At 48.2% G+C, this 25,653-nt stretch overlaps 2 protein-coding genes across 10 annotated transcripts; one reads left to right on the forward strand and one right to left on the reverse strand.

Annotated features, from left to right (window-relative positions):
• Positions 1-2,756: 2,756 nt before the first annotated feature.
• Mfsd11 (major facilitator superfamily domain containing 11) lies at positions 2,757-22,760 on the reverse strand. 4 transcript variants are annotated; one of them, XM_028752742.1, is made up of 15 exons: positions 22,641-22,760; positions 21,715-22,480; positions 21,297-21,470; positions 20,780-20,835; positions 17,204-17,311; positions 16,374-16,453; positions 16,170-16,266; positions 14,352-14,410; positions 13,754-13,898; positions 11,895-11,935; positions 9,774-9,839; positions 8,260-8,385; positions 5,816-5,990; positions 4,161-4,296; positions 2,757-3,735 (listed from the first exon to the last, which is right to left on the reverse strand). In XM_028752742.1, the coding sequence occupies exons 3-15, from the start codon at positions 21,390-21,392 to the stop codon at positions 3,571-3,573; spliced, it is 1,350 nt and encodes a 449-aa protein (XP_028608575.1). In that variant the 5' UTR covers positions 21,393-21,470; positions 21,715-22,480; positions 22,641-22,760; the 3' UTR covers positions 2,757-3,570. The 4 variants fall into 4 exon arrangements, with proteins under 4 accessions (XP_028608575.1, XP_028608577.1, XP_028608576.1 ...); XM_028752744.1 differs by lacking the exon at positions 20,780-20,835 and having other exon boundaries at positions 22,641-22,758; XM_028752743.1 differs by lacking the exon at positions 22,641-22,760 and having other exon boundaries at positions 21,715-22,497.
• On the forward strand, positions 22,391-25,558 carry Srsf2 (serine and arginine rich splicing factor 2). Of its 6 annotated transcripts, XR_003709414.1 has the most exons (4): positions 22,391-22,933; positions 23,162-23,472; positions 23,743-23,846; positions 24,495-25,558. XR_003709414.1 is itself a non-coding variant. In XM_028752747.1 (3 exons), exons 1-2 carry the CDS (start codon positions 22,572-22,574, stop codon positions 23,463-23,465), a joined length of 666 nt encoding a protein of 221 aa, XP_028608580.1. In that variant the 5' UTR covers positions 22,391-22,571; the 3' UTR covers positions 23,466-23,472; positions 23,743-25,558. The 6 variants fall into 6 exon arrangements, 3 of the variants coding, with proteins under 3 accessions (XP_028608580.1, XP_028608581.1, XP_028608579.1); XM_028752747.1 differs by having other exon boundaries at positions 23,743-25,558; XR_003709413.1 differs by having other exon boundaries at positions 22,392-22,933; positions 23,162-24,603; positions 25,107-25,558.
• The last annotated feature ends 95 nt before the right edge of the window (positions 25,559-25,653 follow it).

Below are 25,653 nucleotides of genomic sequence, written 5' to 3' on the forward strand. Positions count from 1 at the left end.
CTGATTTTCTGGAGGAGATTTCAGGCTTTCAGGAGGAAAAGGGACCTTTGAATAGAGACACTAGAAACTAAAGGAGAGGCGCAGGTGAACCTCGGCAGCTTTAGCCTGCGAGCTCGCAATCAGTGCTTGAGATTCCCTGGCTTGGTCCACACTGAACTGGGCAGAACCAGTTCTGACAGGAACATCAGACCTTCCAGACCTAAAACTAGATCAGAAAAACCAAGGAAGCCAGGCAGGCGGCAGCACCGCCTGCACAGGGAGGTGTGCGCACCGCCTGCAGCGGAGCTGAAGAGAAAGGCAAGTGGGGCTAGCCGCCAGGACTCCAGCTTCTCAACACACACTTCCTACCATTAAAACATAAGGGCTGGGCTGTGTGTGTGTGTGTGTGTGTGTGTGTGTGTGTGTGTGTGTGGTGGGGGAGGCTGGAGAGATGGCTCAGTGGGTAAGAGAACTCGCTGCTCTTCCAAAGTACCTGGGTTCAATCCCAGCTCCTATGAGGAGCTCAACTCCAGAGGATCTGATGCCGCCTCCGGACCTCAGCAGGTACTTGATCACACATGCATACATGCACAAACTATAACTTTAAAAAATAAACTGTAGGGGCCAGTGTGATGGCTCTGTAGATGGAGGTGCCTGCTGCCAAGCTGGAGGACCTAGGAACCCATAGAACGGGAGAGACCAATTCCTACAGGCTGACCTCTGACCTCTAGACATACACTGTGGCATGCGCCTTCCACCACATACATAAGTAAATTAGTGTTACTGGCTAGGGGTAGTGCTCAGTGGTATAGTTTTTTTTTTTTTAAAGCATGCCTTAGGTCTTGGATTTCACCCACAGTGTTAACAGCAATAATATGAATAGCAAAACGTTATTTCTGAGAGAGATGTCTCAATGTTTCTTTTTTGTTTTGTTTTCCAGACAGGTTTCTCTGCGTAGCCCTGGCTATCCTGGAACTTGCTCTGTAGACCAGGCTGGCCTCAAATCCAGAATTCTTCCTGCCTCTACCTCCTGAGCGCTGGGATTAATTAAGGTGAGCACCATCATTAAAGGCTGAGGCACTATTTAAATATACCAGTGGAAATACTAAGTGTGTGGATTAATGCAAATCCAAGAAATCTCTGTTCCAGGCCTCAGGAGCTACTAAGCTCTGGTTAGTGGGAGACAGGCTTCTGTACATGCCAGAGGATTTACTTCATGGTCATGGTCATGACGACACTGGCTGACATACAGAGAAGAAAATGGTTGTTAAGAGGGCTAAAGCCCAAGATAATTAGGCTCTGGACCTGCAACACTCCAACTCTCCACAGGCACAAAGATTCTCATTGGTTAATCAGCCATGTTCAATGAAGCTGTAAAACTGCCAGCCCCAGCAGCCCAGAGCAGCTCCTTGTGCCTGGACTGGGAGAGCCAACAATAGTTTATGCAGAACACACACCTGCCTTCCTTCTGGGTGCCTGGCAGGTGGCCAGGAGCCAGGTTGAGGCTGTGTGTCATCAGACTCCAGTGAAACCCTTCCATATAAGGTCTGGCCCAGTGTCATTCCCTGCAGGCACACAGCAGAGGTTGCTGTGTGACCCACGGGTGACCCTGAGGTGGAACACCTCTCTAGACTCTGGGTCCTGGTCCTTGCAATGGCTGTGGATACTTGACACTGGAATAAGCCTTAGCCATGAGTATGACCATGCAGTCATGTGCATCTTCCATTGTTAGGGATGATCCTTGGGTCTCCTGGGACACAAGCCGCTAGAGAGTGCTATCCTTGGTCATCACCCTCTTCCAGGCAGCCGTGACACCCAAAAGCTGGGCTTGTTGACTGCTGCCATTCTCTCATAGGAGAGGGTGAGGAGGGTCACTGGACCCTAGCTGACTCCACCTGCCTCCCTGTTCCTTCCAGATAGCTATACACACCTCCGCTCTGACTGCACAGGACCTCATGGTCTCAGAAGCAGCTTCCGGGTTTTCGTGGAAGGGTTACTGAAGGGGAACTCCGTCTGTCCTCGCTGGGAGCCGTTTGGATGGAGCAGTCCCCTTTGAGCCAGCCCTCACCCAGGAGTGAACCTATCATGTAGTCAACTGGTGGCTCACAACCATCTGTAGTGGGATCTGATGCCCTCTTCTGCTGTGTCTAAAGACAGCTGTGGTACTCTGGTAAATAAATAAATAAATAAATAAATAAATAAATAAATAAATAAATAAAGTTGCCTTGGTATCTCTTCACAACAAGAGGAAAAGTAACTAAGACACTGCACCCCTTATTGGATGGTCTTCAACTGCCCGTAACTGCAGTTCACAGGGATCCATCCAATCCTCATTCTGACTTCCATGAGTTCTGCAGACAGGCAAACACACAATACATATACAGACAAGCCAGCAGACACACAGACAGACAGACAGACACACACACACACACAGACACACACGTAAATAAAAAAGAATTTAAAAATAAAATGTCATTAGATATGGTGATGGTTGTTATACAACCTACACACACACACACACAAAGTTGGTGAATTCGAGCCAGACATTCGTGGCTTGGAAGAGCACAAGTTGGAGGCCAACCAGCAGTACACAGAAGACCTGATCTTGATGCTTAATTAATTTACTACCTCACTCGTAAGAGTGTCAGTCCTCATGGGAGACAGTCTGCAGGACTTAGGCATTCTCCCAGAGACGATGGCTGCACGGACCCCACTAGAGGATGGAGTTTCCTTTATCGTAAAGGTCAGGACAACCACAGCAGAAATCCTCCAGTAAGTATTCTTTCCTTCTCTAAATACTTTTATTAATTGACAAATGACACAGTCTTTACCTCATGACACATAACCCCTTGCTGGGAGTGACAAGGTAAGACTTGTTTAACAAAGCATTTAAAGAGAAGTTGAGGTCTCAGCCAAGCGGTATGTGGCAGCATATTCTCACCACCCCGGCACTCGGGAGACAAAGGCAGGAACATTGCCTGGTGTACAAAGTCCAGGCCAGCCACGGCTGCATATCAAGATCCTAACTCAAAATGACTGGAGTGCTTTAAATCCTGTGTCGGGCACCTAGGATAACGCCAACACTGGAGGTGGGGGAGGGCTGCAAGTCCAAGACCAGCCTGGGCTAGGCAGTGAGATCCTGTCTCAAAACAACTGTGTGTCAGCATCCCTGCTGTGTATCGGAAAGTCATTCCCAGATCCACACAGGGACTGGCATCTGCTTCCTATGTCAAAAAGAGTGAAACATACTCCATAGCCAGCAAGAATCCTGTGACACATGGCGAGCCAGGCAGGATCTTTCCATGAGAATGAGGGTGGAGGAACCGTGACTGTGAGGAACTGAGGGAGGGGGTGGACAAACATCTTGGAACAGTTGTAACTGACAGAGCGGGATTCCCTCTCTCCGCTAGCATGAGCCGCTAGGATCTGTAAACTTTACTACCAACCCTGCCTGATTTAACAGTCTCGGGTCTCCCTTTCCACACTCAGCATCGTCCAGCGATTATGAGACTGACAGGCGGTCGCTGTGACCAGCTGTCACGTGACCAGCTGTCACGTGGCCAGCTGTGTTTCCTGGAGCCGATGGTCTCATCAAATGCTTCGGTAGTCGGAGCCTCGAGCCACGATGGCGGCAGCGTCCCATTCCACAGTGAAGAAAGAAATGGTTCCGAAAAACCCAAATATCACCATGACCAGGAGCTGCCAGTGGAGGAGGAGGTAGTTGCTGTAGAAAAAGGCCATGGCTGCGCAGATGGACTGGAAGAAAGAAGATAAATCACCAAGTGGACCCCGGGGCTTCAGCTGCTCCACAGTCAGCCCGCCATTTCTGACCCAAAGGACATCTGCAAGTTGCGATGCCCATGCAGACGGACGTCACTGGTCCCCAGCTCACAGATGTACCCCAGCTTGCCCGACAGCAATACTCCAGCAAGCTGTGGCACTACAATAAAGTGCACAGGGTGAGAGAAGCCTGAGGCTCCGTGGAGAGATGGGGCCGGTACCTAAGGAAGTCTTCACCCGGGTGCAGAGACCAGAATTAAAACCTCTCACCCAACCAAGCCCACTGTGCCCGCTTCTCCTCATGATCCCCTTTACAGAATGCCCAGCATTCATTTAAAACCCATGGAAGGTGCAACCGGGCAAACCAGGAAGGAAACTGTCTGCAGCACAATCCGGGTTACCTGAACAAACTTAAAGACTGCAAAGGCAGGCGCGCTGTCTTCCGAGTAGAGAAAACCCAGAATGCTAAGCAGCTGGGTGTTGAAGCAGCTGTCTCCCAGACCCAGCAGAAAACTGCAGAGAATAGCAACTTCTTTGCTGAAGAAAAAAACAAAAACCACATAGGACTGGAAAGAAGGCTCAGTGGTCAAGGATATGGGATGGGAAAGAAGGCTCAGTGGTCAGGGGCATGTGCTGCTTCTGGGAAGGACCTGAGTTTGGTTCCCAGAACCCACGACTCCAGCACCAGAAGACCCAATGCTCTCCTTTGAACCCCACAGGCACCACCTGAATTCAAACATGCCCCTCATCATTCATTCATATATATAATGTGTGTGTGTGTGCGCGCGTGCGTGCGTGTGTGTGTGTGTGTGTACGTGTGTCTAATTTAAATAAAAAAACATGCTGAGGGGGGTGGTGGTAATGCTTTTAATCCCAGCATTCCAAAGGTAGAGCCAGGTGGACCTCTGTGAGCTCAAGGACATCCTGGTCTACATAGAGACTTTCAGGACAGCCAGGACTATGTAGAAAGACCTGTCTCAATAACAAACAAACAAACAAAATAAAAATGAATCCTTAAAAGAAATTAAACATGTAGCACCAATATTTAGTATCACCAAAACATAAAACAATGCTCCCAACAAAAGCAGTTCGTATCTGTTTTATGTTTTATTTGGTGAAGAGGCTGCTGGGGCTTGAGCCCAGGGACTCCTTGCTGCTAGGCAACCCCTGCCACTGTACCACTCCCCAGGCTCAGGACAGACCCCAGGCTGCCCTGGAACTTGTGATCCTGTAGTGTCAGCCTCCTCAGCAGTAAGGTCACGAGTGTGCACACAGCCCTGCCCCCAAACAAGAGCGAATAAATACTGACTGGGCTGAGGCCTGTTCTGTGCTGTTGGAGAGGGAACCCAAGGCCCCCAAATCTGAGGCAAACTTGTTTGTCTCGAGACAGGGTTTCTTGGTGTAACTCTTGCTGTCTGCCTTAGAACTCACTTTGTAGACCAGGCTGGCCTTGAACTAATATAGATCCGCCTGCCTCTGCCTCCAGAGTGCTGGGACTAAAGGCGTGCACCACCACCACACCTGGCTCCAAACAAACGTTTTACACCCAGGGTTCCAACTCCAGCCTCCCCACTAGAATCTGTAAACAATTATGCTTACATGCACAGACCTTCACAGTCTAGCAAATTTCTAGTGTACTCTGTTTGGAAAGTAAATACTGCCTTTTGGGTGAGGCTCCCTTGGGTCTGTGGATTTATCCCCAGACTCTGCATCTATGATGAACTAGAGTCGGATGAAATCAATGGACACGCTCAGACCACGAAGGACTGAGCAGCTGCCCAGTGACAGCTGCCATTTTGTTCCGCTGTGTCCCCCTCTAACACGGGAACAGCTCACTGCTAAAAAGCCGGAGATAAAATTCTCATCAGATACTTCTGTACTTCTGCATGGATCAAGGGAGGAGCCAGGAGGGCAGAGGTTAAAAGAACCCATTGCAAAACTGCCTTGGGGACTCTGCTCTCTCAACTCTTTGACAGGTGACCTCACGGAGCTGATAGACTCTGAGGAGAATTAAGCGCTCCACTTGGACCCACGCAGCAAAGGGGAGTCAGTGTACCTGGGCCTGATGTACGCACTGCTGTCCGTCCCTTCCACGGGGGCGATGGGCGCATCTCCGGGCATGTTGAGAAAGATCAAGTAAAAGGCTACGAAGTGCACCAGGGTGCCCAGCAGCACGACTGGGTTCCTGCCGAAGCGATGGCTCTTGCTCAGCAGGCCAAAGAGGCTTCCACCTGTAGGTCAGGACACGGGAACACTTCAGGGGGTGCCACCCACCACAGAACCAGTCATGGGTCACAGTGCGGAGCAGAGAATTAATCTCAGATGTCCAATGTGTGCCCCGAAACAGACCATCAGAGTGGGAACAGCGAGAATGGCCACAGCACTCATACTCATGGCATTGGTGTTAGCTGTACATCCAGCCAATGATGCTCTTGCTGTTCTCTGTGAATGAATACACCCAGTACACCTCCTATGCCTGCTGCCTAGTTAGAAACAAAAGAGCATGCATAACTCATCAACTACCACTGCTCTGTTGAGACTGGGTCGCAGGTAGCCCAGGCCTGGGCTGACCCTGCCTTGACCTCCCCACTGGAGAATTAGATATGTCACCCACCCCGCGCTTTTGTTCTGATCACAGCTTGCCCGCTTCACGACTGGACGAATCACCGTGAGACTGTAGGGTGGCACAGAGGCCTTTAGGAAGACTCCCCCATGATAAAAGTTTCAGCTCAGCGCTAAGGCCGGTGGCATGTCCTGTAGGTCTAGGGATAGAGTAGTAGTTCAAAGCCAGCCTAGGGAACCTTGTGAGATTCTGTCTCAGAGTTTTCAAAATGGAGTGGGGTGAGCAGCCAGCTCAGTGTAGAGCGCTTGGTCTAGTATATACAAGGCTCCTGGTAACTCCTAGTATCCCCTTTCCCCCAAAGTTAGCTGTTAAAAAACTTGTAACGTGAATAGGGCTTGTGGTACAAACTTGTAACAAGTCTGACGCTAGCCTATTTCTATATAGTGAGTTCCAAATCAGCCAAGAGCTACATAGCAAGACCATTGCAAAAAAAAAAAAAAGGTAATATTCTATAGCATAGTGTGGTAACTATGGCTAATGGCAATTATCTGTGGGTTGCAAAATAGCTAGTAGAAAGGATTTGAAAAGTTCCGTAACACAAAGAAATGATAAAGACTCGAGGTAGCTGATTCGCCCATTACCCCGATCTGGGATCTGGTCATCACACAGTGAGGTGCCACACTGTGCCCACACTGCTGGCGCGGCCCCTCTGGAGAACAACTCTTGGAGTACCCAGCGTTCTGCTGACCTGCATTCTTCTTAATAAGCAACAGCGTGTATCTAGAGTTTTCCCGATTTCTGTGAGCTACATCTAACCCTGCTGACTCACTTGTGCCCTTGAGGAAACTGAAGGCAGGATGAGGCCTGCCCCTCCACCCCCACCCCCAACCCCGCCTGCTTTCCATCCGTCTCTGGGTCCCGCTCTCTGGGTCACACTCTTATTTCTGCACACATTAGCCACCATGGGAGTCTGTGCAAACTGACAGCATCCAACCTGTCTTATCCCGCTCTGAGGCTGAAAGCGAGCACAAAGCTAGAGTCCTGAGGTGCTTTACTATCAGTCTTTACGATGGGCGTCTACTCCAGACCCTCACAAAGGTACCAGCAGCTTTCTAACCATCCATCTAAACGGAGCAGCAGCAGAGCCTTACAGACAGCTCACTCTGTGATGGCGTCACCTTCAGCAGGAGCAATCATTCCAGGAAAACTGGACTGTCCCCTTAAGCAGTAAGGCTTTCTTTGAACCACCTTGCAGAACCAGAATTGACAGCATGCCATGGCACGCCTCCTGCCTGGGTGTCATCACCCTAGCTGGGGCTCTGATCCCAGCACCCAAGCCCAGCTCCAAAGAGGGCAGGGAAGACTGCTGGGCCCAAAGACTTCCAGCCTACCCAAGAAATCGCCAACTCCAAGTTTAGGGAGAGACCCTGCCTCAAAGAAATGACAGAAAGTGATAAGAGGACTATAGACACATCCCCCCCCCCCAACCGGCCTGTGTGCACATACCTTCAGACACATACAAATAAGCAAAAGTTAAAAAAAAATTATGATTGAAAGACAAAATATACACACTTGGATAAAAGTAAGTAGGGAAGATAGAAACTCAAGGACAGAGAGGTGAAAGAGACCTAAGATTTCTACCTTTATGCTAACAAAATGTTTCTGTTTTCCTTTCTTCTCTTTTGAGATAAGGTCTTAAGTAGTCCAGGCTGACCAAGAATCACTACACAGCCAAGGATAACCTTGAATTCCTCCATCCTCTTTCCACCTCTCAAGACTCAGGAATGCAGTCATCGGCCACCGTGCCTGGCTCCTCTTCCTTTTTAAGACTGAATCAGGGTCTTCTTTTATTGCCCAGGCTAGCCTTGAACTCCTACAGAACCAGCTTTCCAGCCTGACTCTGAATGGAAGGTTTTTAAACTAAAAAAACAACCTACCTAAGATTTCTCCAATGCCGATGAAAATTCCAGAAAGTCCAATGAGGCTTTTCTCTTCTGTCCCAAATTTGTTTACTGCCCCAATACAGGTTCCGTACACCCCAGAGAAGAAGGTCAGCTCCAGACCTTAGTGGGGAAAACAGGGTTAATTTAACTGTACAGCCGGGCTCTTTCCCATTTTTGGTTCGTGTCTAGTAGCAGCCGAGCCTGACATACAAGAGGACACACAGACAGAGATTAGAGACTAAACCGCTTCCTCCCGGAGCAGGAGGCTTTATGCTGCACAGCTGATCACAGCCCTCTCCCAAAGCTACCCGAAACTGAACTCCCCTACACAGAGGCTCTGAAGATCATGTGACAGCTCCCTCCTGAGGAGATCAGCACTCTTGCAGGAGACACCAGGGTGGATGGCTTCCCCCTTTTTCTGTAGCAGTCGACTCTGGTCACCTTACTCATCTTGCTTGTTTTTTTGTTTTGTTTTGTGACAGGGTTTCTTCTGTGTAGCCCTGGCTGTCCTGGAACTCACTCTGTAGACCAGGCTGGCTTCGAACTCAGAAATCCGCCTGCCTCTGCCTCCCAAGTGCTGAGATTGCCTCCCAAGTGCTGAGATTAAAGGCTTGTGCCACCCGGCATCTTGCTTGTTTTTTTTTGTTGTTGTTGTTTTTTTTTTTTTTTTTGGTTTTTCGAGACAGGGTTTCTCTGTGTAGCTCTAGCTGTCCTGGAACTCACTCTGTAGACCAGGCTGGCCTCGAACTCAGAAATCCACCTGCCTTTGCCTCCCAAGTGCTGGGATTAAAGACGTGCGCCACCACCACCCGGCATCTTGCTTGTTTTTGAGACAGGATCTCACACTGCAGCTCAGGCTAGCCTTGAATCTGTAGCAATCCTCCTGTCTCAGTTCCCCAATGCTGGCATTACAATGAGGTATGCACTACCCCATTCTCATCGTTCCCGAGACCAAGGGCTGCAGCTGTTCTCATACCTCAGTCTCACACTCTCCTAATTCCTAAGTGATGTCAGAGTCACGCTGCCCCTCTGGGGTACACACTGAGTGCTGCCTGCAGCTTTGACCTCGCTGGTCCAGGCTACCCCTGGTACTCAGATCCTCCCACACTGAGTCTGGTCTGGCCCTGTGACTGGCTGCCACCAAGAGAAAGCAGTAGAAGTGATACAAGGCTGGATCCAGGATGGGCTTCAGGAAAGGTTGGTCAGCTTTTCCTGCTGTCTTTTTGGGGCCTTTGGCTACTCTGAGGTCTGACTCTCCTGTCACCCACATGAAGAGCTCATGGAGGGAGGAGGTTATTCAGAGAGCAGGGCAGATCCCTGATGACAGACTAGGACTCAGTCTTCTATCAGACACCAGGAAGGTACTGGACATGAATACAAAATTGTCTTAAGAGGCTATGGCAGCAGCTGCTCTGAAAGCAGCCTCAGGAGATGACACAGGATAGCACTATGCAGTCAAGCCGTCCTGCCACCACCAGGCAGCGACAGGGCAGCAGGAGCAGCTGTACCTGTGTAGGCAGTCGTAACGCTCAGAAGGAGCATCTCCTTGGTGACGCACAACTTCAGAGACTTTTCTGTAAGGAGAAAAAATGGACAGACTTAGCTAGATTTGAATCGGCAATCGTTTCTTTCCTTCAGCCAGAACACTCCTCTCACCACTGAAGCCAGTAAACAGGAAGCCTAAACCTTCAGAGCAAACCGCATGAGACATGAACGAAGCCTGCCATGTAAACAGAATGCTCATTTCAAGTGCTTAAATACGTGCCAGAGACACACTGTCCTCCTCGATGTGTCGTGGCTCTTAATAACAAGAGGGAGGGGAAAGAAACCAGAATTACACAAGACAATAAGAAGTTGAGTGCACACTACTGAGAGGCTACAGAGAAGCCAGTCGACAGGGTATCTGGGTTGGAGACTGACTGCAGGCTAGACTGTGGTGTCCATGCTTTGGTGTTTGCAGACACCCTGACCTCTGCCTCAGCACCGCAAGGTGGGGATGAGATCTGCAGTGGAGACTGAGTTTCTAAAGATGTGTCCCACCCCCCATTGAAGACAGGGTCTCACCCTGGCCCAGGCTATACTCAAATGCACTATGCAGTTTAAGGTGATCTGAAACAAGTCCATTTTCCTGTCAATGTCAGGTGCTAGGACTACACAGACTATCATGCATGCAAAACTGCATCTGAATTATATTATTAATATTATTGTTATTATTATTACTATATTATTCTTTTTGGAGAATCTCCTGTGTCCCAGGCTAGCCTCGAACTCCTCAGTATGAGGATGATGGCTGACCCTCTTGACCCTCAAGTATTAGAATTACAGGGTTGAAGTGGGAGAATCCATAAGCTACAGGCAAGCCTGAGCTACACTCAGTAAAGTCAGTCTTAGTAAGTTTAAGTAGTTTTAGTCAGTTTAGTAAGCCAGTTTTACACTGACTTATTAAAGTCAGTCTAAAACAAGTTGCTAAACTGCTGTTTCTGTGAGTTTTAGCCTGGCCATAAGTGGGTCTTCTGGTGGACAAGTTCCTAGACTACAAGTTGGAAAGCCAGACCTCCGGTGACCTCTCATTTTGGCAGGGAACCCAGCTATACCCTATTTGCTAATACATGAAACCCCAATTTATAATTTATAATTATGACTGCATCCCTCAAACACAGGCAGTGTATAAAAGTGGGGTTAAATAGCTCTAATGACAGAGCATACATGTCCCACATCCTAGGTTCTTTCTAAAAGGAGGTCTTGTGACCTCTGAGCCAGGCATCAGCTGATGAGATCAAGAATTTCCACTCTGCCAGACTTGACAACGCCTCATATCCCAGAGCCACAGGCACTATAACGTCCTGAGAGCCGAGGGCCTGCAGTGGGCTGCTCCATGAAGTAGCTGCCTCAGCAAGGATATCACGGATGCTGAGATGCTGGAATCAGAGCCTGCCTGTGTCTGAGAGAAAGACTATCTCCCCTATCAGTCAGTCTGGGCTCAAATCTACCTCAGCCACCTACTGACCAGCTGGTTGACCTTGGGTAGAACTTCTTGACAGCCTGCTGTCCCATCAGTAAGATAGATGTCACTTGTTTGTAAAAGTTACAGTGGACACTGATAATCACATGCCCCGGCTGCCAACCACTGAGCCACCCAATCCCAACCTCGTTCCCCATCTCCACCTCATGGATAAAATTTCTTCCATGCTTCCAGTACTGTTTGGTTACTCGTAAACAGCTCTGAGAGGGCTCAGCACAGACTTTGGAAACCTCAGGTCTCTTCTCTGGAATGGAAATGTCACCCGCTGCCTATTACAGAATCCTTAGAACCACTGTGCACAGGGCAGCAAGAAACCTTATGGAGTGCTTGCTCCAAGGAGCAGCCTGGGTTTCCTCAGCTCCCTGTGTCAACATACACTGGGCCCCACCCCTCAGGCCTCCTCCCACCCCTCACATACTCCTTAGGTGGGTGGTGCTCATTTCTAACAGCCCCGTGTTGGAGACACTGGTGGAGGAACTGCCGACTTTAGAAGCGCATATCTGGAAACACTGGGGATCGTCAGTCCAGAGTGACCAGGGAAAGGGGGGAGGCAAACTCGGAAGGTGTTCCCAAATAGTGCTTGCATTTTGGACACAGAAATACTTACTAAACGCATCGACTGCCTTTGTCACATTGTTCTGGGTGGACCTGGGAAAATAAAACAGACTGATTTCTTGCTTGGAAACTCCCAAGGGAAAAAAAGCGGCCCAACTCCCACTGAGGTCTGTGACATCGTGGCCTCTGCTGGGTGTGACGTCGCACTCTGTTTTCACCACATCAGAGGCACAGGCAGGAGGCTCTTGGGGAGTTCCAAGCCATGGTTAGGGTGCCCTGAGATTTTCTTACAGGTGTACTACTTCTGCCACCTCTAAAACCGAGTCCGTTAAGAACATGTCGCTGGCGGGGCTGGTACATGGTTGGTCAGTATTATTTATGACAATAAAAAGTTTTACATGTAGGCGACAGCTCAGGATGAGAGAATATTAACCGGGCTGAGCATCAGTCCTAAGAACTATGCTTTACCATGGACACGCGAGCGATCCCCTCTCCAATTCCTGCTGACCACTGCTGTAACAAAAAGCTGAGAAACAAATCCTTCTGGACTGCTTAACAGATCCCAGAGTGCGCGCGCACAAAGTCTGCTGAGCCACGCTAGATGACATCATCGTATGGGTCAGCTGTCATCCAGCAGTCTCTCGCTAACGGCAACTCTTCATGTGATTCCTGACTGTGTCACGTTAACATAGCCTCAGCCCAAAGACCACCCTCCTTCATTTTAAACACTCCGTGCAAATTTTCAACTGGAGAGGTTTTTGTTTGTTAATTACAAAGGCAACACAGTAGCCAGGCATAGTGGCCCACAACTTAAATCCCAGCACTCAGGAGGCTGAGGCAGGTAAATCTTTGAGTTTGAGGCCAGACTGGTCTACACCATGAGATTCTGTCTCCCAGACAAATAAACAAGTAAATAAATAAATAAATGGCAAAACTTTTAACAATGGATGAAAGGTTGTAAGAAAAATCTTCATACTTGTCAACTCAAAAACAAAATAACCCTTTAGCGTTTCTTTTTTCTTCCTCTCAAATCTAACTGTAGACAAATCACCTATGATTTTTGGTTTGTAAGGTTTATGAAACAGGTCTTATATAGGCTAGGCTGCTCTTGAACTTGCTATGCTGTAGATGGTGAGCTTCAATTCTAATTCTCCTGCCTCCACCTCCCAAGTACAGGTATGTTCCACTATGCTTGGTGACCTGATACCTGAAACAGTGTCACTTTTGAAATGTGCTCAGGTAACTGAGTATGCTGGCACTCACTTGGGATTCTAGCAGCAGGGGCTGATGCAGGAGGATCTCTTGTCTAGGCCTGCCTAAGATACGTAGTGAGATCCCATCTCAAACTCAGAAAGAAATGGCTCAGGTAATTACAGCATTGGAAACCTCATGCATGGATGACTGTGGGGGCCAGGAGCCCAGGCGTTGGGAACTGCAGGGCCCTGACACTCACCCACAACACAGCACTAGGAAGCTTGAATGCTGGGAACTGCAGGGCCCTGACACTCACCCACAACACAGCACTAGGAAGCTTGAATGCCAGGCCACAGTCACAGGACTGAAGGCAAAGCATTTGTGTCCTTCACCTATCAGCCTGGTCTCCCACAGGGAAATAGGGGAGGGGGCTGCTGTTCACCAGAGCAGGAAACTGAGGCCTAGGGACATGACATGATAGGGTTTTTGTACTGAGGGTCACCTGGCAGTTGGGGAAGGACTTAAGTCCTTGGGGACCTTTCAGTCTCCCTTCTACAGTCGGCCCCTCCCTCCCTGTAGCTCTCCTTCAGCTTTGCTTGAAAGCTCTCCCCGTGCTTGTCGTCAGAGAGTGGCTGGCATAAAACGGTTTAGTAATCCCTAGACCATCATTATTTAAAATCTACGCTAACACGAAGAAGAGTGTTCCGGGCGTCTTACTCGGCAGCTTCCATGTCCTGGTCATCGAAAGACTCTTCTTCTCCAAGGGCATTCTCAGGATCTGGTTTCCGAATGAGAAAGAACAGAACGGTCCCCACGAGGCTTATGACTGTCAGCGCAATGAACACTGTCCTTCGGTCGTTCTCTAGGGACAAAAGGAGAGTGGACGAGCCCGTGAGACGATGTCAGTTAGTGTCACGCCCACTGGCTGTCCCGGGCAGTGAAATATTTCCTCATTACATTTTTATTTTAAGGTCTCAGTGAAAACGTAGGAGAAGGAAAAAGCCACTTTTGTCTTTCAGCTAGAGAATAAAAACTAAGAGCAAAAGAGACAACAGTCCAAGAACAGAACCTTCTCTATGGTTCCAACAAGGGAGCACACACAGACCCTTGGGAGTCTGGCTAGCATGTGCTAGCAAAGGGCAGCCATGAACTCTAGCCTTAATAAGTCTGAGGCAGATGCTGAGAAGGCAAAAATCAGAAGAAACTTCAGGGTGCCAAAGTTCCCCAGAGGGACACTTAGAGCAGACGGGTCTTCTTGTGGAACTGCTGTTCACTTTCAAAACCATCTGAATAAAGCAACGTGAATAAGACTAACCTGAAATCTGGGTTTTCCCTTGCCAGGCAAAATATATGTAGAGATTTCCAAAGAACAAGCTGTAGGGGAGAGAGGGAGAAGATGCTGGGGCATCACTGGAGTCCTCTGGTTAGGTTCTTTATTTACATGAAACAGGTTCTCACTATGTAACCCTGGCTGGCCTGGAACTCAAGAGAGCCATCTCCCTCTGCCTCCTGAGTGCTGGGACAAAAGGCCTGGGCCATTGTGCCCAGTCATACTTAGGGCTTTTAAAACCACTCCTGTTACCTGGAGAGGGGAGAGAAGCTAGTGAGAAAATTGGGAGGTGACTGTGTAAAGAACCCTGCCTGCACTATTACTTACCTGTACTATTACTTAGTAGCACACCTGACATTCTGAGAAAGCTAACTGACCTGCAAGCATGTGACAGTACCCTGACTCGGCACCGCCCAGCAGGACTTGATTCACTCGGACACATGTGACTTACTGGGACTCTCCAATTAAGTTGGAAACAAACTAATGCTACTTTTAAGTCGTAAAATTTTAAGTATCACGAAATTTAAGTACCCACACCTCCAACTGCCTGGCATACTTCTCTAAGGAACAACTACTCACTGGCTCTCCTGTTTCTTAATCTCTACCTCCTTAAAGCTAAACTTCTGCACCAGGCATGGAGGGGTGCACCTGGAGGCTCAGCTACAAATAATCACACTGGGCCCAAGAGTTTAAGGCCAGCCAACCAAACAGAAAACAAAACAAAACACACACACACACAGACACACAGTCCCTGATGCCACCAACTAAACACTCAAAATTAAGTCTCATGAAAACTCAAACATCTCTAGATTTTTGTCTTGCATTTAGTTGTGTGTTCAGGGGAAGTGTGCCGGGGCTACAGGGCACAAGTGGAGGTCAGGGGACAGCTTGCTGAGGGAGCTGTTCTCTCCTTCTACCAGTGAGTCTAGGGACAGAACTCAGGTCATCAGGTCTGGTGGCACAAGCTTTTTTCCTGATGAGCCATCTCGCTGGCTCCAGGCTGGTCTTGAATTCACTGCACTCTTCCTGTCCCTCCCTCTTTCTTTCTTTCTTTCTTTTTTTTTTTTTTAAGATTTATTTATTTATTTATTTATTTATTTATTTAATGTATTCACCATTGCTCTCTTCAGACACACCAGAAGAGGGCATCAGAGCCCATTAAAGACGGTTGTGAGCCACCATGTGGTTGCTGGGACTTGAACTCAGGACCTCTGGAAGAACAGTCAGTGCTCTTAACCACTGAGCCATCTCTCCAGCCCCCACTCCCTCTTTCTTGAGTGTGGAATTACAGGTGCATTCCACTACACCAAGCTCTTCGGGATACACTACTGAAATCAATGGCGTAAGAATGACCACTGTGGCTTTTTTCTCAGAAAATATCTACTGTCCCGTATGGTTCAGACTTGGGACCGCCACTCTCCCTTCTGAATCCGAGCATATTTGTTCACAGCTATCAGGCGGTGCAGCTTGTCGGAAGGATGTGGCTCCTGGGCTCCAGATAGCCATATTCACACGGGTTAACTTTTAGTCTCTATTTTCTCAGCTGTGGACTACAGATAATGCCTCCCACCTTCTGAGTTTACGGGAAGATAACTAAACAAATAACCCCAAAGCCCTGAACTACAGAGGATGCTAATGTAGAGATTAATATTTTCTATTTGCTAATTTTAAATTTTAGTAAAATAGATCCATGCGCTTTACGTACACCATAAAGAGGGAATCTGTACCACACCGTAAGGATCTAGTTAGTGACGTCATAAGGAAACCCAGGGGCAGACTGAACTCCAAAGAGATGATTATTACCTAGACTGTAAGAGAGCCCAGAAAATTCCGCTGTTTCTCCCGATTGTGTGCTCGTCAGAATTTATTGTCAGGCAATTTCCTTGTGCTGTCCAAAGGACTAAAATTCAAACCAAAAGTTCATTAGAGGCATGGTATCGGGTAGCTTCCGGTACTAATGTGCACCGCACCCGCACCCTGGGGGAAGTGTGTTTACGGGATGCTCACCAGCAGCTGCGATTCCGATGAAGACAGATGCTGTGTAGAAGGACCATGGGAAAGGGTGGATAAAAACAGCAATGTACATGCTAAAATACAACAGGTCAGTGCATTACAGTCAAACAGTACGTGAGACGGGGCTAAGCATGCTGCCCCAGGGCCAGCACAGACGCTCTCATCCTCAGCTTCCACCTGGAAAGCTTTCTCTTAGTGTTGGCTTATGAAATTGTCAGAAACATGAGTTGGTTTGGGACTTTTTTTTGTCCCTGGAAGAGATCAAGCCCAGACCTCTGAGTGTGACAGGCCAGTGATCTGCCACTGAGCCTTCTCCAGCCCTGGCTGCTTGTTGTTTGCCATCTTGAGATGTCAATAGACATTTCGCAGGTTTGCGACGACTGCGTGAGCTCAGTGCAGGATGAAGCTTGAGCCCAGAAACATCTCCTAAGTTCATGTCAATCTGCTCGCCAACATAACAGGAAGCAAACTTATGTCTTGGAAGGTTCTTTTCAACCCCAAAAGAGAGAGATTTTTGGATTCTGATTAATAATAAGACAAACAATGATATCTGCCAGGCACCTTGGAACCTGATGATAATATGAAGAACTCTGAAGGCTGAGCTAGGAGGATCTCCAGTGTGGGGCCAGCCTGGGTCTGGGCTATTGTGAGCCCCGGTCTTAAACACAAAAACCAACCAGATACACTCGTTGGTTAGAACGAGTGTTTACAACCAACAAGTCTGAGAGTGTCAGATCCCTGAAATAACTACTTTCTACATGCTTGAGAGATGATCTGAAGTACTCTCAATTAAACAAGCGATGGAAAAAAAAAGACCCACTCACCTGTAAAACAAACCACTGACAAACATAGAGATCTGAGGTCCGACAATGGCGACGACGGACGGGGTGATCAAATTTGAAGCAGAGAACACGCCATAAATAATTGCCAAGCTGCTCAATATACAGAAGGGGAAAAAAAAAGAACAAAAACCTTAAGTAACATCCCAAAAACTCACGTTTAAAATTCTGCTTAGGCGGCCACATGGCCCAGTGGGCAGAGGCACCTCCGCAAGCCTGGAGACCAAGTTCCATCCCTAGATTCTGCCATGTGGAAGGAGAACCGACTCCTAAGTTGTCCCCTGATCTCCACATGTACACTATGGTATTGGGCACTCATATGTCATACATAAAGATAATGTAAAATTCTATCCATAGTATGTAAACTTTTTAAGTACACAAAAACTGTCACAGACTTTAGTCAGAATTTATGCTTAGAGTAAAGTTTATCCTTAGAGTAAAGTTCTCATTTATGTAACATACAGAAGTAAACATTTACTTCATGACTGTTTTAGTTATTAGTGGATGGGTAAGCGTTTTTTTGAGACAGGGCCCTACTATGTAGCTCAGGCTGAGTTTGAGCTCACGGCAATCCTGCCTCAGCCTCCCGAGTGCTACGATTACAGGCATTAGAGGCATGCAAACAATAAATCTGGCTGGTTTTTATTTGTTGGTTATGACAGGGTCTCTAAATCTTGTCCTGGCTGGTCTCAAACCTGCAGCAATGCTCCTGACTGTCTGCCCCAGGAGTGTTAAAATGACAGGCATGTGCCACCACATCTGGCACGTATTAAATATTTGTATCATGTTTCTGGCAGCCGGCTTGCCTGTAACATGATCCCAAGTACCGTTTTTAACAAAAGTGAGTGGTAAGAAGTACCGTGCCAACCACTATGCAAATATTTCCTCCTTTAAGTCTAGATGCTATAAGGAAGGCACGGCTACCTAGTCTCACTTTATAGAAAACAGAACTGCTGTGAGTAAGTTGCCTCGAGTTCAAGGAGTCCTTAGGGAGAGCCGAGTCAGCCTCCAGCCCAGGAGCCTTTGCTCCAGGGGACCGCCAGGGGTCCATTGCAGCTTCTGGGAGCTGCATGGCATTGCTCTGCTATAGATAAGAAGCTAAGAATTTATGCTAGAATTTTACTTGCCTGAACATTTTTCAATCACTCTTCAGCCCTGTTACATATACAGAGCTCACTTACACATATAGGCTATATAAATATACAAGTTATCTATTTGGGCAGTTGATTTTGAGACAGCATATCACTATATAGCCAGGTCAGACCTTGAACCCACAGTTCTCCTGCCTGAGCTTCCCATATACCAGGATCACAAGCACACACACCACGCCTAACACTAACTACTACGTGTATCTTTTATCCCCCCTTGCTAGTATACATCTTTTGTTGTTGTTGTTTTGGGATAGGGTCTCTTACGTAGCTCTGGATGTACAGCAACTATCTCTGTAGACCAGCTGGCCTTGAACTCACAAATATCCCCTTGCCTCTGCCTCCCAAGCGCTGGGATTAACCCAGCTTACTACACATACCTTGAACAGAACGCAACTAAAGCTATCTTGAGGGTCCTCATTTCACTTATTAGGCAGTGTTTATCTGCCTAATTCATTTGAATCTGTAAATTCGTATTTCTTTGGCTTCCATAAGCACCTCAAATATTGAATGTATTCTTTCATTTATTCTTTAAAACACACAGAAAACATAGTACTACAAAGCTGTAACAGCTTTAATTATCTAAAAAAATGGACACGAACATCCACTTACCCTGAGGTACCATGTACTATGCTTAGGTAATAAAGAACCAAAGTAAGGAGAGTTTTGGAATTGGGGGACACAGCAAACTTACAAGCACAGAGAAATTAAGAAAAAGTATCTAGGCATAGCAAGGCATGCCTGCCATCTGAATACTCAGCAGGCTAAGCATGGCTGGGTTCCAAGTCAGAGAGGACTACAAGGTGAGATCTTTTCAAGTTTCTTAAGTCAATCAAATAAGTTTAACGAGTGTGTGTATAGCTTAATTTCACAATCCTACAATATATACATACTAGAGATAAACACGTACAACCTTTGTCAATTCAAAGTGTTTTGGTTCTCTGTTTTAAAGAGAATCCAGAGGTAGATGAGGTGGCACATCTGGTTAATCCCAGGACTCGGGAGGCAGAAGCAAGAGGATCTCTGTGACTTTAAGACCAGCCATTTTGAGGTCAGCCTGGTCTACAGAGTGAGTTTCAGGACAGCCAAGGGTACAAGAGAAACCCAGTGCCAAAAACCCAAAGTAAGTAAGTAAATAAGACCAGCCAGGGTTAGACTGAGACCCTGCTAACCACAAAGCAACCACCTGTGTCCTGTTTGTCCTGTATCTCAGCAGTGGGTAAAGCTCAAGGCCAGACAGGGGTCAAGGCTACTTTCTAAGAGGTAAGGGAGGGAGAGGATATATATGTACATGTGTTCAGCCCATTTCCAGCTACAAATCCAAAGTACTACAGACTTGTGAAGTTCTCATTTTCTCTGCCCACAAAATTGAGTCTGAACAGCACAAAAATATTAAAAGCTCCTGATGAAATTACAAATTGAGAATGAAATTACAAAGCCACGAAGATCCAATGTTTCAACAATTACAGCACTGTTTAGGATTAGAACATGATTTTGACAAGACTTGCATGCATATTTAACAGGAAGCACTACACTGCCTGTATAGCCACGATCTTAGCAAAGAACCTGGGGTCACTGAGATAACTTGCCCAAAGTAGCAAAGCACTTCGGCTCTGAAGCCAGGCTTTCAATCCCAAAGTCTAATTCGACAAAAAACCTGACCTGAGGTCATCATTGTAATGAAATTTGCCACCACATTTTTTTTTTATTTTGGGATTTAAGGCACATACCCCCATGCCTGGCCTGTTTAAGTTTGTACAGTATAAGAGTGTACGCCTGGCCGGGTGGTGGTGGCGCATGTCTTTAATCCCAGCACTTGGGAGGCAGAGGCAGGTGGATTTCTGAATTCACGGCCAGCCTGGTCTACAGAGTGAGTTCCAGGACAGCCAGGGCTATACAGAGAAACCCTGTCTCGAAAAACCAAAAAAAAAAAAAAAAAAAAAAGAGCGTACGCCTGTGTGGAAGTCACATGACAACCTGCGGGAGTTGGTTCTCTTCTTCCACCATGTAGGTTCTGAGGATTAATTCAAGTATTCTTGGGGGCGGTGGTGGCGCACGCCTTTAATCTCAGCACTTGGGAGGCAGAGGCAGGCAGATTTCTGAGTTCGAGGCCAGCCTGGTTTACAGAGTGAGTTCCAGGACAGCCAGGGCTACACAGAGAAACCCTGTCTAAAACAAAACAAACAAACAAACAAAAAACACAAATAAAAAAAGATTCAAGTACTCTTGGTCTGTACCTACTGATCTATCTGGCTGGCTCTAAAATCGGAAATAGAGACAGACAGATTTGACACAATCATTGCTACTCTTCAGTTACATTTTATTGCTGCTTTTCCTGAGGAGATGTATGGAACTACAGACATGCAAAATAACTACGGACATGCAAAATAAAACCATGCACACAGTACAATACCTGGTATATCCACTGCCATGAAAATCTGTGCTATTTAAGCTCCTGATGACAGTTTGCTGTGTGGAAGATAAAACTAATCAACGAAGGGCTGGTCATCTCCCTCCCCTCGGGAAAGCCTAAATACTCAGAAAAATGTTATGATCCAAACTTCTCACACAAGCCCACCATGAGAGGAGAAAAAAAAAGACTCAACTGCATAAGACACACTCGAGATGGGGAACCGACAATCAGCTGTGCCCACAAGCCACCCAAACACCAAGCAGTGTTTAACACTCACAAGAATTAAAGTAACTATGGTCCATACTAAAACTGTAAGATGCATCTGAGTAATAAATGCCAGTGTTTAACACCTCGTAAACGAGAGATAGCTGATACACAAAATTAAGAAAACAAGGAAGAGTGGGTTGAAAAACAGGAGGTGCAATCCTGGCGTGGTAGCGGACACAAACGTTTATTGTCACAGCTGGAGTGCATTCTGACAGGCATTTCAAAGGAAGGAGTACGGATTCCAACTCACCGCCACATTTCCACAAGTCTGAAAGGCGGTGAACATAAACATAAAGGCAACTCCTAAAATAACGATGTTGAAAAGCTTTTTAGATTCCGGGGACATTTTGGCTCCGCTTGCTCGGAGGTCAGCAGCGGCCCAGGACAGTTGCCTCTCCTCCTCCAGTCGAACCCCCTGACAGTCCTGAGGGAAGAAACCAGATGAGAGAACCACGCAGCCAGACTGCCGATTACCAGTCCTCGGATGGGAATCACGGGCTTAGAGGAAAGCGCTCCCCACTGGCACAGTCGGGACACTCCAGGGACGCGACCGAGTGCAGAGGAGACCCGGGGTCTACCCGCAGCAACTCCAGAGGCAGGGACCGGGTTTGGGGGGTAACGACAGGCAGTAGCAGCTGCTGGAGGCCCGCCCTCCCGACCTGACTCACAGCAGATCACGAGACCGCTCAGCTGACCAAGTTGTGGGCGCAGGGCCCGCCGGGAAATGTAGTCCAGGGCGCCCCGTGGGGGTTGGGGTAGGACTTCGCCTGCACGCTGTTGGCTATCGCGTGCTTTAGGTTTATACTACCCGTCCCTTCGGGGAGAGAAAAGGCCCCGAGGAGTGAAACTAAGGTAGCCCGACGCAGCAAGCCTAAGTGAAGAGCGGCGGGAGAGGGGAACGTGAGGTGGCCCCAGACACAGAAAGGCAAAAGGGAGCACAAGCACCCCCTCGGACAGGCGGGGCTGATGGTTGGGCGGAACGGCGCGTGGAGCCCGGGTATTGGCGTGGGAGAAGAGGGCGGGACCCTGATGGGGAGCGCTTCCTCTTCCTCCCTCCATACAATTTAGTTCTTCCCCTTCCCCCCGGGCCTCGCGGGCCTCGCCCACGGGCGAGCATTTGGCGGGCTTTCTAACTGTCCGCACGGGCCGCTCTCCCTCCCCACGGCAGTGACTGCGCGCTTTCCAGCCCGCCCGCCGCGCTGTGCGCAGGCGCGCTCGGGAGGGGGGCGGGGCGCGCGGCAGCGACGTTACGCAACGCGGCCGAATCAGCCAATCAGGAGATTCATTTCCGGGTGGCGCGGGCGCCATTTTGTGAGGGTGGATATAAATGCGCGCTGGGGCCCGCCCGCCCGGTTAGTTGCTGCTTAGGAGTCCTTCCCGTGAGGGTGCTCTGCGGCGGCCTTGCTGCTCCCGTCTGCTCCACGAGGACCATAGCTGCCGAGAGAGAGAGAGAAAGAGAGAGAGAGAGGAGGCCGCGTTTCCCGAGAGCGAGGGCCTGTCGGGGTGTCGGCGCCGCTGCGCAGCCATGAGCTACGGCCGCCCGCCTCCCGATGTGGAGGGCATGACCTCCCTCAAGGTGGACAACCTGACCTACCGCACCTCGCCCGACACCCTGAGGCGCGTCTTCGAGAAGTACGGGCGCGTCGGCGACGTGTACATCCCGCGGGACCGCTACACCAAGGAGTCCCGCGGCTTCGCCTTCGTCCGCTTCCACGACAAGCGCGACGCCGAGGACGCCATGGACGCCATGGACGGGGCCGTGCTCGACGGCCGCGAGCTGCGGGTGCAGATGGCGCGCTACGGCCGCCCGCCCGACTCGCACCACAGCCGCCGGGGCCCGCCACCCCGTAGGTACGGCGGCGGCGGCTACGGGCGGCGGAGCCGCAGGTGAGCGGGGCCCGAGGGCGGAGCGGGAGGCCGGCGGGCACAAAGCTCGGCGCAGCACGTGGAGCGGGCCCCTCCCTCGTGGCCGGGGCGGCGGCGGGGCCGGGCCCCTCCGTGCGAGACCCCGCCTCGCGGCGAGGGAAATGGCGCCCGGCAGCCAGATAATGGCGGCGGGGCGGGCGGGGCGGGACTGGCTGCGGCCTGCGACTCACCCTGTCGCGTCGCTCGCAGCCCTCGGCGCCGCCGGCGGAGCCGATCCCGAAGCCGCAGCCGCTCCCGGTCCCGGAGCCGTTCTCGCTACAGCCGCTCCAAGTCTCGGTCCCGCACTCGCTCGCGCTCGAGGTCGACCTCCAAGTCCAGATCAGCCCGGAGATCCAAGTCCAAGTCCTCGTCGGTCTCCAGATCCCGCTCGAGGTCCAGGTCCAGGTCGAGATCCAGAAGCCCTCCGCCCGTGTCGAAGAGAGAGTCCAAGTCTAGGTCGCGGTCCAAGAGCCCACCCAAGTCTCCAGAGGAAGAGGGAGCGGTGTCTTCTTAAGAAAATGGTAATGTCTGCGGGGATCTGAGACACGCCCTAACTCCCGTGGGGTATGGAGCAGGGTTTTTGAGCCGTGTTAGCATAAAAGACTCCTGGTGTTAGGAGTACTGCTACTCTGAAGTTACTCGGCTTTGGGAGTGATGCTGAAGAGGGGTCTGCAGAGAGGACTGTGTAAAGCTTAGATAGTAATGGCTGTTTCGTGCTGTTTGAGACCTATTAATGAAAATGACTATTTCTTGCTGTTTTTATCCAACGTCTGCATTTTCCCCCTTTAAAGCTGCGGTCTCCTGTTTGATAAAAGAATATTGGCCAGTATTGCAGATTTTAACTGATTTGGCTGATCCTCCAGGGACCAGTTTCTGTGGGCGTGTATTGGAGCAGGTTTGTCTTTAAACGTTAAAGATGCACTATCCTCATAGAGAAAAACAATCAGTGCAACTGTTGTTGTACTGACTGGGACTTCTTACTCTAATGGATGTGGCAAAGGAATTGCAATTAAGAAGCAGTGAACTTTTGGAACCCCAAAAGAAAGTTACAGGTATTGATTGCACCGGGTGGGGAAAGGATAGTGTGTCTTTAACTCTAAAATTGTTTGGTCCTATTTTTCTTTTTAAAGGAAAGGGCCCTAAGTAGCTGATTAAGAACATCCTCAACTGCCAAATGTTTCATTTTCGAACATCTTAGAAGTGTAGGCTAATTTCTGATAGCAAGTTTTTGTTTGGATACAGCCCCACCCTGTCCTTCCTTTTTTTTTTTTTTTTCTTTTAAACCCTCCCTTGCCTTTTTTTTTTTCTTTTTTGCCTTGGTTATTTGGCCAAGAGTCACATATCCGAACGAGCTGTGGTATCCTTTGGGAAAACTCCCATTTGGGCCTTAAAAAAAATTGATAATGGCCGGGTGGAACCTTCTGTAACCTACTTGTTTCACCAGAGCCTTAGTAAGTACACGTGCCTGATACTGAAACCATGTGCACTTTGGTACCTTTGTAGTGGTGGAAAGTCAGCTGAACCTTTTTCTTTTCAAACCTAGATGGATCGTCAAGCGGCTTAACAGAGGACTTTTGGGGGAAAGGACCACACACACACAGTCCACCGGTCCATGGAAGAGTCCTTGGAACAAGCAACTGGCTATTAAAAAGGTTATTTTGTAACATTTGTCTAACTTTTTACTTGTTTTAATCTGCCTCAGGTGGCAAACTTCATTTTATGTGCCATTTTGTTGCTGTTATTCAAATTTCTTGTAATTTAGTGAGGTGAGCGACTTCAGATTTCATTATTGGATTGGATATTTGAGGTAAAATTTCATTTTTGTTTATAGTGCTGACTTTTTTTGTTTGAAATTAAACAGATTGGTAACCTAATTTGTGGCCTCCTGACTTAATAAGGAAACATGTGCAGCCATTACATACAGCCTAAAGCTGTCAGCAGATTGACTCAACATTGCCTTCACTCTTTAAAAATTAAAAATCGATGAAAGTTGGTGTAATTTGTTCATATATGTTATTTACCTTCAGGTCTAAATGATAATCTGAACCCAAATTTGTATAAAGACTTTTCAGGTGAAAAGACTTAATTTTATTTTTAAAGGATTGTTTACCCGGCACAATTCTAATCTCTTCTCTTATGTATTTTTGTGCACTAGGCGCAGTTGTGTAGCAGTTGAGTAATGCTGGTTAGCTGTTAAGGTGGCGTGTTGCAGTGCAGAGTGCTTGGCTGTTTCCTGTTTTCTCCTGATTGCTCCTGTGTAAAGATGCCTTGTCGTGCAGAAACAAATGGCTGTCCAGTTTATTAAAATGCCTGACAACTGCACTTCCAGTCACCCGGGCCTTGCATATAAATAATGGAGCATACAGTGAGCACATCTAGCTGATGATAATTACACCCCCCCTTCCCTCAAAAAAAAGAAAGCTCAAAATGGTAAATCTGATCCTTATGTTGTGAACTTAAAAAAATCAGAAAATGTTAAGGAAGCAAATGGTTTGTAACTTTGTAAGTACTTTAAACATGGTGTATCTTTTGCTTATGAATATTCTGTACTATAACCATTGTTTCTGTAGTTTGATTAAAGTGTTTTCTTGGTGTTAGCTCTTTTGAGAATATGTCCTGGTCTTTTATTTCCCTCAGTTTAATCTTGAGACCTATGCAATTAGATACTTTGAATGTTAACAGCTTTATAGTTTAAAATGCAA

Source organism: Grammomys surdaster, unplaced genomic scaffold, assembly GCF_004785775.1.
Source record: "Grammomys surdaster isolate TR1022 unplaced genomic scaffold, NIH_TR_1.0 125940, whole genome shotgun sequence".
Taxonomy (NCBI): domain Eukaryota; kingdom Metazoa; phylum Chordata; class Mammalia; order Rodentia; family Muridae; genus Grammomys; species Grammomys surdaster.

What these genes read in the sequence shown, in the direction of transcription:
- Mfsd11 (XM_028752742.1), bottom strand. Translation starts at nt 21,392, where the DNA reads ATGTCCCCGGAATCTAAAAAGCTTTTCAACATCGTTATTTTAGGAGTT. An exon ending in CATGGCAGTGGATATACCAG is followed by an intron (nt 17,312 to 20,779) that starts GTATTGTACTGT and finishes TATATTGAGCAG; the next exon opens with CTTGGCAATTATTTATGGCG. An exon ending in CAGGACATGGAAGCTGCCGA is followed by an intron (nt 11,936 to 13,753) that starts GTAAGACGCCCG and finishes TTATTTTCCCAG; the next exon opens with GTCCACCCAGAACAATGTGA.
- Srsf2 (XM_028752747.1), top strand. Translation starts at nt 22,572, where the DNA reads ATGAGCTACGGCCGCCCGCCTCCCGATGTGGAGGGCATGACCTCCCTC. An exon ending in TACGGGCGGCGGAGCCGCAG is followed by an intron (nt 22,934 to 23,161) that starts GTGAGCGGGGCC and finishes CGTCGCTCGCAG; the next exon opens with CCCTCGGCGCCGCCGGCGGA.